General features: G+C 34.6%; 1 protein-coding gene across 1 annotated transcript in view; it reads right to left on the bottom strand.

Annotated features, from left to right (window-relative positions):
• The window catches only part of LOC129752853 (cell adhesion molecule Dscam2), a 507,703-nt gene that overhangs the window by 32,533 nt on the left and 454,924 nt on the right, over positions 1 to 20,246 (bottom strand). Inside the window, exons 8-10 of the mRNA XM_055748639.1 lie at positions 4,470 to 4,621; positions 4,129 to 4,401; positions 3,130 to 3,414 (exon numbers count right to left, since the gene is read on the bottom strand). Of these exons, the coding sequence (XP_055604614.1) occupies positions 3,130 to 3,414; positions 4,129 to 4,401; positions 4,470 to 4,621 (710 nt within the window). The remainder of the gene's footprint in view (positions 1 to 3,129; positions 3,415 to 4,128; positions 4,402 to 4,469; positions 4,622 to 20,246) is intronic.

Genomic DNA, 20,246 nt, shown 5'->3' on the forward strand with positions numbered 1-20,246 from the left:
CACCATCAATATTCCTCAATCTGACGCCACAAGATTTATCAAAAACATCATTCATGATGCATGGAACACTAACTGGTCCAACAATAACCAGGCAAAACTACGTGAGATCAAAAACACGACCGAAAAGTGGTTGGACAGACACAGCATTGCTGAAAGGCGAGCACTTACTAGGCTCCGTATCGGACACACCCGGCTCACCCACAGCCACCTCATCACCAAAAATAACCCCATTCTCTGTTCCTCATGCCAAACCCCCCTCTCTATCAAACATATCCTCACATCTTGTCTCCAGTATCAAAACCTCAGACAGTCTTGTTCCCTTTCACCACACCTACGCGAAATACTCTCCAATAGCCCAGACGATGAAAAAAAGCTGATGACCTTCCTCAATAAATCAAAACTCATTCACGAAATATAACGTAAAAACTTCACGAATGTGTGAAACGATATCAGCAAACATGTGTTACTCTATCTTTATCTTTCCTATCAAAAATGTGAAAACAAAATTTCTCTTTTCGATGTTTCTATCCTTCCCTTTCCCCCTATTTCAAAAAGAAAACACAGAAAAGTACAAAAACAAATTGCCCTGACGAAGAAAAAGCTAAAATCTTCCTACCCATCAAAAATACGTGAAACGTCATCAGCATACATATGTTACTCTATCCTTAACTATCCTATCTTAAAAAAGCAAAAATATTTCTTTTTTCAATGTTTCTATCCTTCTCTTTCCCCCTTACCAAAAACAAAACAAAAAAAAAAACTACAAAAAAAAACCACAAAAAAAAAACTACACAAAGACTGGAAAAATATACAAAAAACAAATTCAGAAAAAAAACAAAAAAAAAACACAAAAAAAAGAGAAAAGGAAAAAAAACACATCAATTTGACACGACTGGAGTAGGGATGAATCATCCCAGAGGATGAAAATCCCGTATAAAAAAAAATATATATATATTGTCGTGAAAAAATCATGCAATGTATTTAAATACGATAAAGAAATGCAGCAGGCCGCACATTGTAGGTGCAGATATACGAAATATGTTTAAAAGGATATACGAAAATGAGTTTAAACAACATTCTATACGATATAATCTGTAAAAATCTAAATACGACTTCTGGTTGTCTGGGCAACCTTCATTTTATTCCACGAAAAAAAAATCGCACAGTAGATAGGTCTATTTTTGTTAAAAACTGGTTTTGTCCAAACCGGTGTTTTTCTGGATTGTTTACAAAATATAGGGAAGTTAGGGTATAAAAAGGCAATATATCGCCGTTGCGATTCTCCTGACATTTTCATTATAGGAAAGTCTATTTTCACAGATTTAGTTCATGTAGGAGGGAAGATATTGAATTCCTTTTTTTTTATATGTGTGAGCAGGGAATAGCCCCTGGTTCCCCCTGGTCCTTCGCGGTTATACACTTTTTCCCCATTGTGCATTGGTATGAATGCTGAATGTGGAGTTAAAATGATCGTTAAATCTACTAAGTCAAACTGTTTTGCAAAAATATGACTTAACAGCGTGAGATGCTTGAAGGGCGGGCCATTCATTTCTGTCCGCACTATGCAAAAGCTAGATTAACCACCACCATTTGGTCGTCATCATGATGTATAGGGTACTCGTAGCGATATGAAAACCCGTTTCTAAATTATAGTTTTAGTTATAATTATACACGTTTAACGAGGTCTTGTAGAATGTAGAAATAGTTGTTAGATTAATACAATTATTTTCAATCAAAAAGCAAGCAAGTAGGATCATCTACCTTGCGTCAGGAGAAAATGAGCGGACGGACGACGGACATTAATGGAATCTCCGTAGATTTCCCTCCCGGTCTACGTTTTAATGAGGTGGTTTTGTGATGATACGGGGTTGTTAGTTTTTGGTGCAGTGAAGCAAACAGTTTCGATAATCGAGTCCAATCTTGGTAGATATCCTGGTACGGTTTAGTCATAGACAAATATCACAAGCATTTGCCGGTGGTAATTTTTTTTATGAATGGGTGAACAAATAACTGATAACTGGATGAATAGTTAGTGGAACTAAATGAAGAGGATGTAGATTTTGGATTATTGATATTTATATATTTATAGAGCTAGAGAAAGGTTGAGAGAAAAAACACTAGCGTTTGTGAGTGGGGTTTGCGAAAGCCTTCTGTCCAAAACGAAACTGAAATGGTAAACAACGGAAAGAAATGAAAACTTTAAAAAGTACCTTGATAAAGCAAACAAGAAGAACTCATAATATTGAACTGAAACTATACCAGTGAAGCAGTGAAGCTGATTAGAAATATCGATATTCAAGCAAGGTTCGAGGGAAAGGGGGTTTGATTACTAGAGATATCGGTGGTTCGGGTTCATCTGATGCTCTAATTATTTAGCCAATCCGCTTGAGTGGACAGTTGTTAACACTCAAACGCTAGGCCGAACCGATGGAATGGTTCAAAAAAATATCATTTGGATGAGATTCATAGGAATATTTTCATTCCGAATCGAGAACACAGCTTTGTTGAGGGATAGTTAGGAGTTCAACAGAGAGAATGTGTTAACGGTGAGTAATTATGAATCAGGATTAACTGCTCTAGGCTACGGTGAATTCAACGACTACGGCATGCGAGCACTAATAATACAACAGAACAAAATTTAACACAACCCAAATGGACATAACGGTGTACAGAGATAAATTTTCGAAGAGCATTTTTAGCGTTTGAGGTAGTTCATTCGAGAGGATCGATTCGAGGATCGAGGTTAGATCGAAGGAAACGTAAGAAATATTAAGCGTTTGTAGGGATTGACACCATCGATCGATTGGATGTCAGTTTCAGGAAATGTAGGTGAATGTGGGCAGAGGACATCGAGATAGAAACGCCAGAAGGATGAGCAACAGAAAAATAAACCAATAGAGAATCAAAGAAAGAGGAAAGTAATGAAATAAAGAAAGTCGGTGCAGAAAACAATTACCTGGTGATCGGCCGCAAACCCACTGCGTGCCAAAGCAACTGGGAAGGGACACACAATGGTGGTTATAATTGCGCGCATAAGATTATGTAATATGTATGCATCGATTTTCGTATAAAAGAAACGAATGCAGGAACGGGTGCAGTGTTGCAAACAGTGGCATGACTTTACTTTACCTTTTACCTGTAACGACGCAGTGAACTTCACCTCGGCCGCGGGATTGCTGGCGACGCACGTATAGTCGCCGGAATGTGCCGCTGAGAGGGAGGGGATATTGAGGAGGGACGAGTACTGATCGAGAGTGGACACGTTGGCACCGAGTAGCGAGGACAGCGGTTCACCGTCCTTGAGCCACTTGAGAGACAGGGGTGGATCGCCCTTGGATACTCCGCACACGGTGCGAGTTCGCATCCCTTCGGCTAGGCCGTCTTGGAAGGTAAAGGGCTCGATATTGGGAGGAACTTTTCAAGTAGTTTGATATTTTTCGAGTTTTGCGCACATTTGACGTTATTTTGTTTGTGGTTTTAAGTATTTTAATCCCACCATTCACGGGTTAGGTGGTTTTAAGTAGTTGTTGTAGTAGTGGTAGTGGTAGAAATGGTGGTAGTGTGGAAGAGTACAACGGATACGGAAAGAGAAAAAGAAAAAAAAACACATGTGAGTATAAATAACAGGGCACGTTTACCATTGACGAGCAGTGCTTGGCTGCCCTCGGTTTCGGAGGCTGTGTTCCGGACGACGCATGTGTAATTGCCAGTGTGGTCTGCCGATAGATTCTCGATCACTAGAATGGAGTTATACTGGTCTACGTTCGTTACAGACATTCGCTGGCTCGGATCGATCGGACGGTCATCTTTACGCCACGTTATGGTTAGAGGAATATCCCCTTTGATTACGGAACAGGTGATCGAGGCTCGGTCTCCCACATTCAGAGACAATATCGAAGAATGGAACGGATTGAGCTTCGGAGGAACTGTAATTCAACAAGATAGGTTAGCGGGAGCTGGAATATACTTGGACAGTTGTACCACTCTTTTCCAAAACAATTTTTGTAGTTTAAATTTTGAATGCCTAAATTATGGACTATTAACTTAAACATCAAAGCTGTCCCCCGTATCTTTCAGCTCCAAATTTTTACAAACAATTTGAAACCATTATTCAATTAATAGACCAACCTATAACGGTCACTTCGCCGCTCCGTCGGGCACTGTGGCCCTGTTTGTTTCGCGCCCAGCAAGTGTACACGCCCGAGTCCAGTGACTTTTGCACTTCCTTGATCTCGAGTGTCCCGTCGGTTTGAACCTTCTGGCGCATGTCCTCGGGTAGCTCCCGGCCTCCCCGTTCCCAGTGGATTTCCTCGATCGGATAGCCGGCGACCGGGCATTTCAGGTACAACGTTTGACCAGCCACTGCCGTCACCTTCGGAATCAAACGAATGTACGGAAGACCTGTTTGAGAAATAGAGGATCCCATTTATGAGCATGATTTTTATAATTTAAGGTTATTGTTTCGTTACCGTAGATGTTGAGCCGCGCAGAATGGGATGTTTTTCCGGCGCGATTCTCCGCTATGCACGAATATTCGCCACCGTCTTCAACCATAACGTGACTTATGTTCACATGTGATATCACATCGCCATGGACCGTAACGTACTGTCCGATCATGAATCTAGAAATGAAGAATAATGAAAAGAGTTATGAATGACCATCTTTTGTATGTTAGATAGATCGTAAGTTCAAATTTTTGAGTTATCTGAGTTTTCTTTAAAAAAAAATTGCCGAATTGGCGTAGGTGTCATTAAACATGGGAATGAACAAGGATTAAAATTTTAGAAATTTGGTCATTTCAGGATTTCTAACATATAGTTAGGTATAACTTTTTTTTTCTTTCAGGGTTAACAAGTACCTCAAGTCATTGTGTTCAAATGAGGGTGAATTTAGTTTGAATGTTTTATATAAAATAAAAAAAGAAATACAACAAGAGAAAATAAATAAATATCGTTTTAGACAAATGTGAACAAAAGTAGGCTTTGGTGCAATAACCTGTTACTGGTCAGTTTTGACCATTCGGACAACGATTTGGATCTGTGGAAATTTCTGGAAGAAGCCAAACAAGAGGTTACCTTCATTCCTTCCGGCGGAGTTTCTAACATTTAGAAGATGTCCAAGGATTTAGATATCTTTTGTCAAGAGCTAAGTATTTTTCAGTTTTTTTTCAAATACATTTGAATTTATTAATTGAGTTATTGAAAAGAGATCAAAAGATGAATTGAAATGATAATCGTCCTTATATTATCGATAACTCGCTTTATTCATATTCTCAATTTGAATTCAGCGGAAAAATACCTAATGGTTTATTAAATGTTTTTATTTAATTTGTGTAAGCAATTGAGGGCTAGTTTTTGCCTTCAAATGATTTTGGATAAAGTTGATTTTTCCTAGTTCAGTTCCGTTTAGTGTCATATCAAACATAGAAAACAATACTTCGTTCACTTATTTATGTATATTTCTTGCTAGATAAGGCATCTGTTTAGTTTGAGCGTTACGTCCCATCCAATCCCATAATCAGCCGTAACTTTATTCCTTCAGCCTTCTTCAGGGAAGAATCATCCTTCGGGATGAAAACCCCGGATAAAAATTATTATCCGGATTAGCACTATTCTAAATTCTTAAATATGATACTTTTGGCTTCCGAATAATGGCCACATGGGCCGCTGACTTCGTTATCGTGATCCGTATCCGATGGTGGTTGGCTGGGGAAAGATATCGAGCCTAGGATAGACTTTTCTTCGACCCTTCGGAAAATCCTTTTCGTAGCCGAGGAAAAGCTGATGATTTTGGTGCGCATCACAGTTTCCAGACTTCCAGACTTTTGACATTTCTTACAGATTATTCCAGACTTTTGGGCTTGGACATAAATTGTTCTACAAAACTATCAAAATTCAAAATTGTTATATTGTAATATGGCAAGAAATGATTATAATTGGGAATATAAAATGTTTGAAAGATATAAGAAATGGGAAATGCTGCGAAGAAACATGTGGAACAGAGAACTATTCAGAGCATTATAAGCACTGGCATTGATAGTGCCAGCAATATTTGATTTTTATACGATTTTATACATTGAAACCAAAACTCAAAGGTCACCACCTTAAGAGTTTGTTATCCAGACTTTTCCAGACATTTTTTTCAAAATCTTCCAGACTTTTTTGAAAACCAGTTGGCAACTCTGATCACGGCCATTAATGCGCGCAGCATCGCCATGTTGCTACTGGGTTATTTTCTTCATCAGGGTTGCTCACGGTGACCCATTCGTTCCGGAACAAACACTGATCCAATCATAATAAAAATTATTGCTGAAGGAATAATGATGTTAATTTCATGTGCATTTTTTCTCAGTGGTTGCCGGAAAATTGGTTGGGGATCTTAGCTTGAACAAGTTACGTACAGAAAATTAAAAGATGCTTAATAAGTTGCATTTTAAAATTGAATTTAGAGTAATTATCTGTTTTACCTATGATGCCTATGCCAATTGTAGGAACAAAGTTGTCGTAATGACGTTATCTCTGAACGTAAAAAAATGAATATAATACGATTTAGTTTAAACTTTTTCAAAAACTGCCGAGCTAAAATTTTCTTTTCTCTTATTAAGGCCTTTTTAAGATAAATCAGAAATTCCAAAAGGAAACTTAGAAATTTAGGAGCTTAGGAGCAGGCTTGGCAAAAGTCATCGTCATGAGGCGTGAAGCTGTGACTGTGAAGCCTCTTGGTCCGTCAAACTCAATTGACTGTTCCTTAACGACCAGTCACTTCGTTTGCCAGTCATTCATTCCCCAGTCATTTGAAGCTAAAAGAATGACCTAGTCAAGCAATCGCATTCAAACGACCGATGACGAAAAAGAAACGCATTTATTATTATTGTTGCTCCTGCCAGCAAGCCGAAGACGACCGAAGAGGAACAAGAAAAGCATTTATTATTATTGTTGCTCTCTGCCAGCAAGTCGTTCAATTAGTTGTACCTGTCGTCAGCTGCCGATCGAAGTGTGAAGAGATTTGCCAGTCACTCTCAGGAGAAATTTTGACCATGTGTAGGAGCTTCGCCAGTCAATGATGGAGAAATGTTGATGTTGATTGTTGTCGTGCTTTATCCGTCATGCGAGTAGTGAGGCTCCGTCAATTGAGAACAGTGCCAGTCGTTTGATGAAACAAAACTAGTCGGGTCAAGCGTGACGGGCGAAATTTACCATCACTGCTTAGGAGTATATTGCCTTCAAATGGTCAATCGCTTACCAAGGTGATATTTCATGCCATATTACCCTTATCCTAAGATCGTTAGATTTTTCAGCACGTATCCAGGCAATTTTATCTAAAAACCTGGCGAAATCCGGGCATTTGATTTCGAAATTGTCGTCAAAAAATCCGGGCAAATAAGTCAACATTCAAGAATTACTCAACAATAAAAAACATGAAATTTCTTTTTTCATGAACACTCATCAGCAGATATTAAATCGTTTTATCAAATGAAAGTTATAGACAGATAGATTAGATTAGGAAGCAGGAAAGGTGTTGAAAATGACCCAAGAGCGTGTTATGAGAAAACTTCTTGCCGTACAAGACCATTTGTCCAGCACCGTATTATTGTCTAGAAGAAGCAAAATCGATATGCCGAATTTGCAAAGATCTATACAATGGAAATTTTTGTACTTTTTGTAGGTATTTTTTGTAGTTTTTGTCATCTTTGTAACTTTTGTCATTTATGTGATTTTTGTGATTTTTGTAATTTTTGTGATTTTTTTTTTGTATTTGTATGTAATTTTTTTAATGTTTGTCATGTATGTGATTTTTGTATTTTTTTGTTTTTTTTTGTAATTTTTGTATTTTTTTATAATTTTTGTATTTTGTTTAATTTTTGTATTTTTTATAATTTTTGTCATTTTTGTAATGTTTATCATTTTTGATATTTTTGTCATTTTTGTAATTTTTGTCATTTTTGTAGTTTTGTCATTTTTGTCATTTTTGCAATTTTTTTTTATTTTTGTCATTTATGTCATTTTTGTCATTTTTGTCACTTTTGTCATTTTTGTCATTTTTGTCATTTTTGTCATTTTTGTCATTTTTGTCATTTTTGTCATTTTTGTCATTTTTGTCATTTTTGTCATTTTTGTCATTTTTGTCATTTTTGTCATTTTTGTCATTTTTGTCATTTTTGTCATTTTTGTCATTTTTGTCATTTTTGTCATTTTTGTCATTTTTGTCATTTTTGTCATTTTTGTCATTTTTGTCATTTTTGTCATTTTTGTCATTTTTGTCATTTTTGTCATTTTTGTCATTTTTGTCATTTTTGTCATTTTTGTCATTTTTGTCATTTTTGTCATTTTTGTCATTTTTGTCATTTTTGTCATTTTTGTAATTTTTGTCATTTTTGTCATTTTTGTCATTTTTGTCATTTTTGTCATTTTTTTCATTTTTGTCATTTTTGTAATTTTTGTAATTTTTGTCATTTTTGTCATTTTTTTCATTTTTGTCATTTTTGTCATTTTTGTCATTTTTGTCATTTTTGTCATTTTTGTCATTTTTGTCATTTTTGTCATTTTTGTCATTTTTGTCATTTTTGTCATTTTTGTCATTTTTGTCATTTTTGTCATTTTTGTCATTTTTGTCATTTTTGTCATTTTTGTCATTTTTGTAATTTTTATCATTTTTGTCATTTTTGTCATTTTTGTCATTTTTGTCATTTTTGTCATTTTTGTCATTTTTGTCATTTTTGTCATTTTTGTCATTTTTGTCATTTTTGTCATTTTTGTCATTTTTGTCATTTTTGTCATTTTTGTAATTTTTTAATTTTTGTAATTTTTATAATTTTTGTAATTTTTGTAATTTTTGTTATTTTTGTAATTTTTGTCATTTTTGTAATTTTTGTAATTTTTGTAATTTTTGTAAATTTTGTAATTTTTGTAATTTTTGTAAATTTTGTAATTTTTGTAATTTTTGTAATTTTTGTAATTTTTGTAATTTTTGTAATTTTTGTAATTTTTGTAATTTTTGTAATTTTTGTAATTTTTGTAATTTTTGTAATTTTTGTAATTTTTGTAATTTTTGTAATTTTTGTAATTTTTGTAATTTTTGTAATTTTTGTAATTTTTGAATTTTTGTAATTTTTGTAATTTTTGTAATTTTTGTAATTTTTGTAATTTTTGTATTTTTTGTAATTTTTGCCATTTTTGTAATTTTGTTATTTTTGTAATTTTTGTATTTTTTGTAATTTTTGTAATTTTTGTAATTTTTGTAATTTTTGTAATTTTTGTAATTTTTGTAATTTTTGTAATTTTTGTAATTTTTGTAATTTTTGTTATTTTTGTAATTTTTGTAATTTTTGTAATTTTTGTAAATTTTGTAATTTTGTAATTTTTGTAATTTTTGTAATTTTTGTAATTTTTGTAATTTTTGTAATTTTTGTAATTTTTGTAATTTTTGTAATTTTTGTAATTTTTGTAATTTTTGTAATTTTTGTAATTTTTGTAATTTTTGTAATTTTTGTAATTTTTGTAATTTTTGTAATTTTTGTAATTTTTGTAATTTTTGTAATTTTTGTAATTTTTGTAATTTTTGTAATTTTTGTAATTTTTGTAATTTTTGTAATTTTTGTAATTTTTGTAATTTTTGTAATTTTTGTAATTTTTGTAATTTTTGTAATTTTTGTAATTTTTGTAATTTTTGTAATTTTTGTAAATTTTGTAATTTTTGTAATTTTTGTAATTTTTGTAATTTTGTATTTTTTGTAATTTTTGTAATTTTTGTAATTTTTGTAATTTTTGTAATTTTTGTAATTTTTGTAATTTTTGTAATTTTTGTAATTTTTGTAATTTTTGTAATTTTTATAATTTTTGTAATTTTTGTAATTTTTGTAATTTTTGTAATTTTTGTAATTTTTGTAATTTTTGTAATTTTTGTCATTTTTGTAATTTTTGTAATTTTTGTAATTTTTGTAATTTTTGTCATTTTTGTAATTTTTGTAATTTTTGTAATTTTTGTAATTTTTGTAAATTTTGTAATTTTTGTAATTTTTGTAATTTTTGTAATTTTTGTAATTTTTGTAATTTTTGTAATTTTTGTAATTTTTGTAATTTTTGTAATTTTTGTAATTTTTGTATTTTTTGTAATTTTTGCCATTTTTGTTATTTTTGTAATTTTTGTAATTTTGTAATTTTTGTAATTTTTGTAATTTTTGTAATTTTTGTAATTTTTGTAATTTTTTTAATTTTTGTAATTTTTGTAATTTTTGTAATTTTTGTTATTTTTGTAAATTTTGTAATTTTTGTAATTTTTGTAAATTTTGTAATTTTTGTAATTTTTGTAATTTTTGTAAATTTTGTAATTTTTGTAATTTTTGTAATTTTTGTAATTTTTGTAATTTTTGTAATTTTTGTAATTTTTGTATTTTTTGTAATTTTTGTAATTTTTGTAATTTTTGTAATTTTTGTAATATTTGTAATTTTTGTAATTTTTGTAATTTTTGTAATTTTTATAATTTTTATAATTTTTGTAATTTTTGTAGTTTTTGTAATTTTTGTAATTTTTGTAATTTTTGTAAGTTTTATAATTTTTGTAATTTTTGTAATTTTTGTAATTTTTGTAATTTTTGTAATTTTTGTAATTTTTGTAATTTTTGAATTTTTGTAATTTTTGTAGTTTTTGTAATTTTTGTAATTTTTGTAATTTTTGTAATTTTTGTTATTTTTGTAATTTTTGAAATTTTTGTAATTTTTGTTTTTTTTTATTGAGGTAATTTTTGATATTTTTGTCATTCGGGATATCCTAAAGCCGTGAAGTCAACTTGATGTAAATTTTGTTACATGACGCGAAAAGAATAATTTGACGGTTGGTTCAAATTATTCCTTTCGAATAAACTTGCAATGGTATCACAGAAGCTTGTTCAGGACTGACAACTCTCTTCAAAGTCTGTAATGTAGCTGTAATGGTTTATGAATTCATATTCCCCTCACTTTTTCATTTTTTGAAGTCACATTCGCTCATGCCGTCTTCATTTCAGTGAAACAACAGTGAACATAAAAAACAAATCCGCAACAAAAATATGGGAAACTTAAATTAAACTAATTTTGAAAAGTTTCCTTCGTCTTGAGTTTTAATATTTTATTTTTTCGTGCAGATGTTGTCTAAAAGATTCACTACTAGGACCTTTCATCATTTTTATATATTTTTTCAAATTTCTATTTTTCTCATATGGATAAAATAAATAATACAATAATTAGAATTTGAAAGTTTGGTTAACATTAAAGGAAAAGGAGTCCTTTCAAAGGACCACATTTTACAAAACAAACTATTGTTATAATATTGAGCGATATTTAAAATGGATCGGACATCTTCGATATCAAATGTCGGTTGTAAATTGGCATAAACAAATTATTCACGTAAATAATTCAACGATTCTTTCACCCAGTAACGTCTCTCCTGCCTGATCTGACTGGAATCAATTCCAAAGCGGCCAATAGGTAGGTCCTATTCCACTATAAATAGCTATCGACCAAGCGAGATGAAACATCCCAGAAGCCATCCAGGGAACGAGGTGGCAGATTCAATCGGTTGACCCAATCTCGAGCAACATCCTCGAAACATCAAACGCTGCTGGCTGGACCTGGCTGTACATTAGGATGGTTTGAATTTCCTGTGTTTGATGATTTCGATTTCCTTTTTTTTAAATTATGTTTGTCTAAGAAACGGATTTAAGTTTACTGTAGTCAGATTTTTTCGACAGCGATATTGACTTAATGAGTTTTATTAAGAACCTCAAAACTAAAAAAACTACAAATAGTTGAAATTCCTGTCGCACTAGTGCGGCTCACATGGGCTAGGAGCATATCATTACATATTCAAAATTATGAGAATCCCGATTCGCCCAACCGTGGTAAATGAAATATTCAAGTTTAATCTTCTGTCCTTATAATTGGATTCAGGGTCGCTACTTTGCGAGGCGGAAAGTCACAAGCTCCCCTTTTTCGTTTTCATCTGTTGAAACTTTTGCAAAACTTGCATGGTTATACTCATGTATACATCCGAACGCACGAGCACTACCCCATTTGTGGTATGGAAAACTTTGATCGGGGATGTTTCCCCAAGACGGACTATTACAGTTTGGCAGCTTTGTGCTAGCTCATCCCCGCCCCTATGAAGAGAATTAAAATCATCCTAAACTTTATCAATCGCTTGGTCCTAGTCTGTTCTGTAGAGATATTTGTCTCAGGAATGGTTTAATGCACAACAGATTTATCAAAAACTTTCTGTCCTGGGAAATGCATTGATTGTTATCAGAGCGTAAAACTGGAGTATGTTTTATTTTTCTCGAAAAATAATTCAAAACTAAATTCAACTAATGCAGAAATGTATTCTATTAATATTATTAAAGTTTTTTTTTTAAATAGAAACAGAAAATTAGTTAAGGCAAATGAGAAGCAGGCGTTGGTTGAACGTGCAGCACGCGTATTTTCGGAGCTGCAAAATTTTGATTATAAAATTCAACAATTTAAAGCGAAAATAATAGTTTTGAATTGTAGATTTAGTGTTCCTTTGTACAATTAACTGATTGAACAGTGAAAAGTTTCTATTTCAAATCGGCGATTGTTTGTACGGTGTTAACTGTGCTTAACCCTTCATTTCATGATTTTTTATTTTTTCTTGAAAAAATTCTCAATAGTGCGCAATGATGAGTACATGAAGGGAAAAATAATGAAAAAATATTATTTTCTCATATTTCGAGGATATGAAATATTAATTGTTGCAAATTTGCAACAACATGAAATGGTTATACCTTTTCGTTCCTCATACAATACAGCTAGAAATAAATGCTTATTCCTATTTTATCCAGCACTAATCGTAGTTAAAGCTCAAGAACTTCGTAAGGCGGCATCCATAAATTACGTAACGCAAAAAATGCACTTTTTTGACCCCCTCCCCCCCGTATGTCACAAATCGTAACGCTTCGACATACCCCCCCTATGAAAATTACGTAACGCTAACAATTACCCCCCCCCCCCCCCATCTTCCCGTGATTTTAAACAATGATTTTCGAAGGTAAAAAAAATTAACATAATTTTTTTAACTTTCTTTAAAACGGAATTGTTATCCATCCAATCGCTTCTTTAGTACTCGTTGTTGATAACTCTCTGATAAAGTAAATTAATTGCCTTATTACGAGTTGCTCTGTGCTTGTTAACTGGTGATCTACCTTGTTTACTTAATTTTGTTCAAGCAGCATAACTTGTTATGCAAAATATACTCCATTTGGTAATATTCGTCGGAATAATCAAAATAGCTAATCGGAATAATCAAAATCAATTGAGAAAAAATAGTTTTTGGTTTTCCAACGGTTAATTCACGGATATCCAATACACGTTTAGTCTATCTTAGAATCTTTAAAAAGGAATGGTTACAAATCAGTTTAGATCTTGTCAAAGCTAACAAATTTTAAGCTGATTTTGGTTTGCTTATCATTCAGCGAAAATTGCATGATATCAAAAAAGCTGCAATTAAACTGAATTTTTTTAGGGACACAATCGTTACGTAACGATGAGCATACCTCCCCCCTTCCCCTATGTCACAATTCGTAACGCTAGAGAATACTCCCTCCCCCCCCCCCCCCCCCTAGGAGCGTTACGTAATTTATGGATGCCCCCTAAGCCTAGTGTCTGGACCAAATTTAGCTGGGGTTAGTACCTAAGTATGTTGGTTACCCACCATGGGTGCACGGATTCACCTAAGTTTCTGCCTAAGTATGTGCTTACATGCATTATTTAGATCAATTAGTTCGACAAATTTCCAATGCAGCGTTTCACCCGGACCCCATGGCTTCGTTTGATCTGTTATCGAGTAAATGTATCACTTATGTTGATGAAAGTATATTTTGGAAGAACATGTCAATCTGGTGGGCTAGTTTACTACATAAATTCCGGTATCCCTGTATATTTAGCTGACCTGGAAAACTGATTGAACATTCTTATATATGAGAATTTCAAGGAAGCACATCTTACCTGTTGGCCATTTATGTAATTTGGACCTAAAAGTTTTCTCCCGACACCCGTAATCGAACCCTTTACGCGTAGCATACCAAAACCAGACTCACGCCAGCGTATTCGCTAGCGGCTAGACCTCCCAGACACAGTATTATTTTGGGAGCTGGAGGGTAGTTATGCGATAATATTCATTACGTTTGCTTGAAGGTGCTATATGGTAAGCTGAAACTTTTTTGAAAAATAACCTTGTCAAAATCAATATTTTGACGATAACATTCAAGTTTTGGACTTGTATTCAGTTCTTTTGCAGTAACTTCATTTTTCGTGAAAAGTTTAATGGTATTCTTCGTGCTCATAGTTTTTTAGCGCAATATACAGCAATCTAGAAACAAGTTTATTCTCGGCTGATAACAATGTTTGAATTATAAAACCTTAAAAATGGTATACTTAGATTCAAAGAATCAAGTAACTTGAAAATCAGGAAATACAAATTGTTGAAGAAACAAATTACGTTTTTTCTTCAAACACCTACAATAAAAAAAAAAAATTTTATTATTCCTTAATAATAAAAAAACCGATGGATAAAATACATTAAAAATGGTTTTACCCGTATAACATTTGTTAAATATGGTACGCGTTTGGAAGAGTAAATAGAATTATAAGTAGGACTTATGTAAATGGAACTGCCATTTTCGTCTCACCATGATGATTAAATTCGTACTGAAAACATTAAAGCTGTTATCATAAATACTATACAAATGATAAAAAGTATTTGAAGAACATTATGGGACTAATGTTTCAAACTAGGGTATAACATTATTAAGTAGTGAGCCGAAAAAAAATGTTAATTATTATTTTCTAAAAATTTGAAAATATTTTCTACGAACAAATACAATCTTTTCCGGGGATCATAAAATTATATTTAAAATCATCGTTGGTTGCATTTGAAAAATTAAAGATTCTAATTATTAATATAAACACTTTAACTACTCAAAAGTCACAAATTTGTACTAAATGTGACACATGGTTGATGATCTAGCCAAAATAAATTGCTCTTGGTTTTCCCCAATATTTTTACAGTTGTCAGCCATTTTGTTTAGTTAGAGGCTTATTCATCAGCATTATTTCAAAAATATCTCGACAACATGATAATATAACATTAAAAATAATAATACTTTCATCAGGAAACATATACACTGTTTAAACGATGAAACATTAGAAAGCACACTTTGTAGCCCATAGACCTAACTAAAGGTGCTACCGTTGCATGATGTTGCAAATTTGCAACAATTAATTATAGGCCGTTATATCAGACAAAAAATTTAAAAAATCTTCAAATTGTATTCAATTGTGTTAATTGCATTACCGAAAGTGCGAAAATATTTTTTTCAGACAAATTTTTTTTTCGCGGTGTGAATTGGACTAGGTCAAAACTCTGAAAAAATAAGCCTTTTAAAATATTTCATATTTTTCAGATTCAAGTTGGTCTAGTTTCTATATGTATACTCAGAAAGTCATTTTTTTTAATTCAACGTAATCTTGAAGTTAGAAATATTATTGCCCTGAAGAAAAAAGTTGGCTATTTGGTTTTCTGCAAAAGTTACAACAGCTTTAATTAATTGTTGCAAATTTGTTACTTTATGAAACGAAGGGTTAAGAAGCAGGATGGCTCAACGAGAATTGGTCGCGGATTTGGAAGAGACATCGGTAGCTTTCATGAATCATAGTTTATGAAGATAATTTGTGTTTCAAGATGTTTTCCTGCGTTTAAAGAACAAATTTATCATGAGATTGGAAATTTGCGGAAGTGTTCTTTGCCCAAGTTCTCCAATAAAAGGCTTGAATGTGTTTTTAGGATTGTCAAAAGGTGGTTTTGGTCGTAGTGATGATCTGGCGGCAAAGCTCTTTCGCTTTAAATTAAGAAGAAATAATTATATGTGGATAATGTCCTAATGTGGTGAAGGCAAATTAACGATAAGGGTCTGTGAAAATTAAAAAGTATATTAAAAGCGGAATTTTTAGTGGTGTTCTGTAATTTTGTCCTAAAGTCTGTTTCACGTAGAATCTGGTCGGATAAAATAGATCATTTCTCCGCAAAGAAATGACGTACAACAAAAGTAAAAATGTCATTTAGTAGGGTTTTTATTGCACTTTAAGGGAAAAATACATAAAAATCATTCGTCAGCATTTCGGATAAATTTTCGACCTTTTTTTTGTGATACCACCCATCATTTTCTGCACAGTACAGCTGGTAACCTCATTTCTTCAGTTTGCCCTTAACTATTGCCCAATATTTCTCGATGGGACAAAAATCCGGACAGTTTGGTGGATTGATACTTTTTTCAACAAAATCGATCTTGTTCTCCTTATACCACTTAACGACATCCCGGCTGTAGTGGCAGAACTTTACCGGACCTGGAACCGAATGAATGGCAAAACCCTCTTCTGGAGACATTCTTCTTTGTAAACATTTCCATTCATTGAGTCCCCAGTGATGAAAATCTTAGTCTTCTTCCCACAACTACAGATCCCTTGCCAAATCATCAACTTATGAGTAAATTTATCTGCGAAAACAAACTTGAATCTACCCGCAACATTCCCTTTACGCTTCGCAAAGTAAAATTTGTTAACGGATATTTGTCCAAAATCCATTTTGACGTAAGTTTCGTCGTCCATCAAAATGCATCCGTTGTACTTGGTCAACACTTTCTCGTACAACTTCCTTGCCCTGGTTTTGGCAAACAGGTCTTGTTTCTGCGCCCTGTTGGGGCGTTTGCTTGCATTATACGACCGCAAGCCTTCTCGCAAACGGCTGTACTGTGGTTCGTCTAGAACTTTTTCGCCAAATCACGCAAGGAGATTCCAGGATTATTGTGAACTGAGCGAATTACCTTTGCTCGCAGCTCCCGGTCATATGTTCCACTTTTAAGCCTGGTTTGTTTTGCTCGATCCACCGTAAGGGTCTCCCGGTAACGTTGCAGCACCGAATTTACAGTCGATTTTGGATATTTCAGGAATTTTGCGATCTTTACCCTTGACCACGTCGGTTTCTCTACGTGATGCAGAATTTGATCTCGCCTTTCGCGTTCTATCGTCAATAACTTTTGACTGACTGCTTCAATCTTGATGAAATTTTCACCATAAAGTAAACAAACCATCTGGATCAAAACACTGTCAATAAATTCGCGATGTGACAACTAGGGGCTCTGCAGAAAATGAAAATGAGAAAAATCGCATATACATGCGAACTTCATACAATAAATAATTAACCTGACAGATTTTTAAAAGGAGCCGCATTTCGTTTCCACCACAAAACCTTTGGAAATTGCAAACATTGAAACGTTTAGTAATTATTTTCTTTATTTTCATCTTTCTTTTCAAGAGCGCTATATTCAAGAGGTCCCAAAGAAAGGAGACCTAACAGAGTGCGGTAACTGGCGTGGCATTATTTTGATCTGTACAACCCTCAAAGTACTCTGCAAAGTGATCCTGAACAGGATCCAGGAGAAAATCGACGCTACACTCCGACGGCAACAAGCTGGATTCCGATCCGGACGATCATGTGTGGACCACATCACAACGCTACGAATAATACTGGAACAAATCAACGAATTCCAGGACTCTCTTCTGCTGGTGTTCGTTGATTTCGAAAAAGCATTTGACCGACTGAACCACGAGAACATCTGGGCTGCTCTTAGACGAAGAGGGGTCCCAGAGAAACTAGTCCATCTGATCGAAGCACAGTACGAGGCATTTTCGTGCAAGGTCTTGCACGACGGTGTCTTGTCCGAACCAATCCCGGTAACTGCTGGAGTGAGACAAGGATGTATTTTATCACCGCTACTTTTTCTCATCGTAATGGATGAGATCTTGACTGGATCGATTGACTGTAGACCAAACCGAGGATTGCCGTGGAATCCTTCAACCATGGAGCAACTGAACGACCTTGACCTGGCAGACGATATTGTTTTGCTCGCCCAAACACAACAAGACATGCAGAGCAAACTCGATGACCTCACCGAAAGCTCCAAGGCAGCAGGTCTCAAAATCAATGTCGGAAAGACCAAGTCGATGGAAATCAATACAGGAAATCGTTCCAATTTCGTGGTAGCTGGACAACAGGTTGAGACAGTGGAGTGCTTCCAGTATCTTGGTAGCCAGATTACGCCTGATGGTGGTACCAAGAAGGACATCGAAACCCGGATCAGAAAAGCCCGATTTGCGTTTGCGAGTCTCCGAAACATCTGGCGGTCACGCCAGATCTCTCTACGAACTAAGATCCGAATCTTCAACTCAAACGTTAAATCCGTATTGCTGTACGGGTGTGAGACTTGGTGCACATATGCGGTGACGACGCGAAAACTGCAAGTTTTTGTGAATCGGTGCCTGCGGAACATCATCCGTGCTTGGTGGCCTGGCAACTGGATCTCAAACGTTGAACTTCATCGCCGGTGTCATCAAAAGGCGCTAGAAATCGAGATTCGAGAACGTAAGTGGAGATGGATTGGGCACACGCTGCGAAGAGATGAAAACGAGATTTGCAGAGAGGCGCTTGACTGGAATCCAGATGGGCATCGAAGAAGAGGCAGGCCCAAAAGCTCGTGGCGGCGAAGTCTAGCCGCTGAAATCCGCACAGTTGACGAGAACCTTGGCTGGCAGCAAGTGAAGACGCTGGCTCCGGATCGCCAGCAGTGGAGATCTTTTATCTCAGCCCTATGCGCCGGTCAATCGGCGCTGGACCCTTAGTGGTAGTGTAGTGTCTGTTTCTTCGTAAATCCAGTTTCGGAACATCACCTGCGAGTTATACAAAATAGAGAACCAAAAGTGGTCCACCAGAGCATCGCCGAGTTTTGTTTTATTGGCTTGAATCAATAAATTAGGTGTTAATTTTGTGTTGACCCACTGAAGCAAGAATGTCTCAGGATTGCTGCATCACCTGTACAAAAACTATAGATCCAAGTACGGTACCTACCTATATTCAAGATGAAAGCAAATATAGTAAAAACCAATATACCTCACTCTTCAAAAAACAAGGCGACACATCAAGCACGTCATCCTATGGAGAAAGTTCTAACTACCATGTATAAATATTGACGATCTGCACTACTTTTGTCAGATTTTTGACTAGTAGGAACTTTCGTCAGTAGGTGGTACTGACATGCGTGTCCTTGATGAGATGTATGGAGAAGGCTGGCAGTGAGGTATATTTGTTTTAATATATTTGATCAAAGGCCAGAGATGACGGTGCATAGAAATTCAAAACTTGGAATATAATTTATGAGATGTTATGAACAAATTTCAAAAATATTCAAAGCTAAACATTAGATTAAGACAAAAGTTCGATATAGCAAATACTCAATAGTTTTGAATTTCTGTGCAATTCCGGCCACCTGAGAAGAGAATTCCCGACTCCGGTATTCATCGTCAAGGAGCACATTTAATTTTAGCATATGCACTCCCAACCCTAACAAATTGAACTGTGTATTATAGCTGAAACAGGTAATGCCGTGAGAAAGAACACCATTTTTTTTTCCCTTGTAGGGGAGAGCCCACTGCGACCAGTAGTTGATCTATTGTGGTAATTACCCCGCGTTACTGTATGCTATCAGGCTCACCTGCACTATGGGTTGTAGTGACAGTTGATTGCTGACTAAGCATTTTATCCCAATCGGGTATGATATCAAAGATGTATGATATAACCTTCTTAGGGCTGATATGCAACCATATGTCTTGTGCGCTTATTAACTTTGCCCCAAGAACACGCTCTCTCCTCTTAAGGAGGGCGCAGCAGTTGCATAAGAGATGCTCTGCAGTTTATTTTTCGAACCCGCAGAACCGACAGTCGTCGTTTTGAATAATGTTTATCCTTTTGAGATGCTGTTTTGTTGGACAGTGTCCTGTCAATAGACCAGTGTAAGTACTTAACTCGTGCTTACTTAAGTTCAACATGTTTTTGGAGAGTCGTGCGCTTGGTTCGATGAATCTTTTCGCCTGAGTTGCTCCCTCTGCTGTTCTCCAGTTGGAGACAATAGTGGTGCTTTCCCAGTTCTTGAGTTCCTTATTCAAGGCACTCCTAGATACTCCGCAGAAAGGTTGTACCGTCTCGCTTTCCTTCGGTATTCGAAGCCGAAACAAGACGATAAACTTCCAGAAAAATCTACACCCACTGATTTTAACCAGGATTGAATCCCACTTTGTGCTAAAGGAAATGAAATTTTATCCCTAAGGTAACTAAGATGGAAACTTACCGATAAAATAGTCCTTGCACCT

Source organism: Uranotaenia lowii, chromosome 3 (assembly GCF_029784155.1).
Source record: "Uranotaenia lowii strain MFRU-FL chromosome 3, ASM2978415v1, whole genome shotgun sequence".
Lineage (NCBI taxonomy): Eukaryota > Metazoa > Arthropoda > Insecta > Diptera > Culicidae > Uranotaenia > Uranotaenia lowii.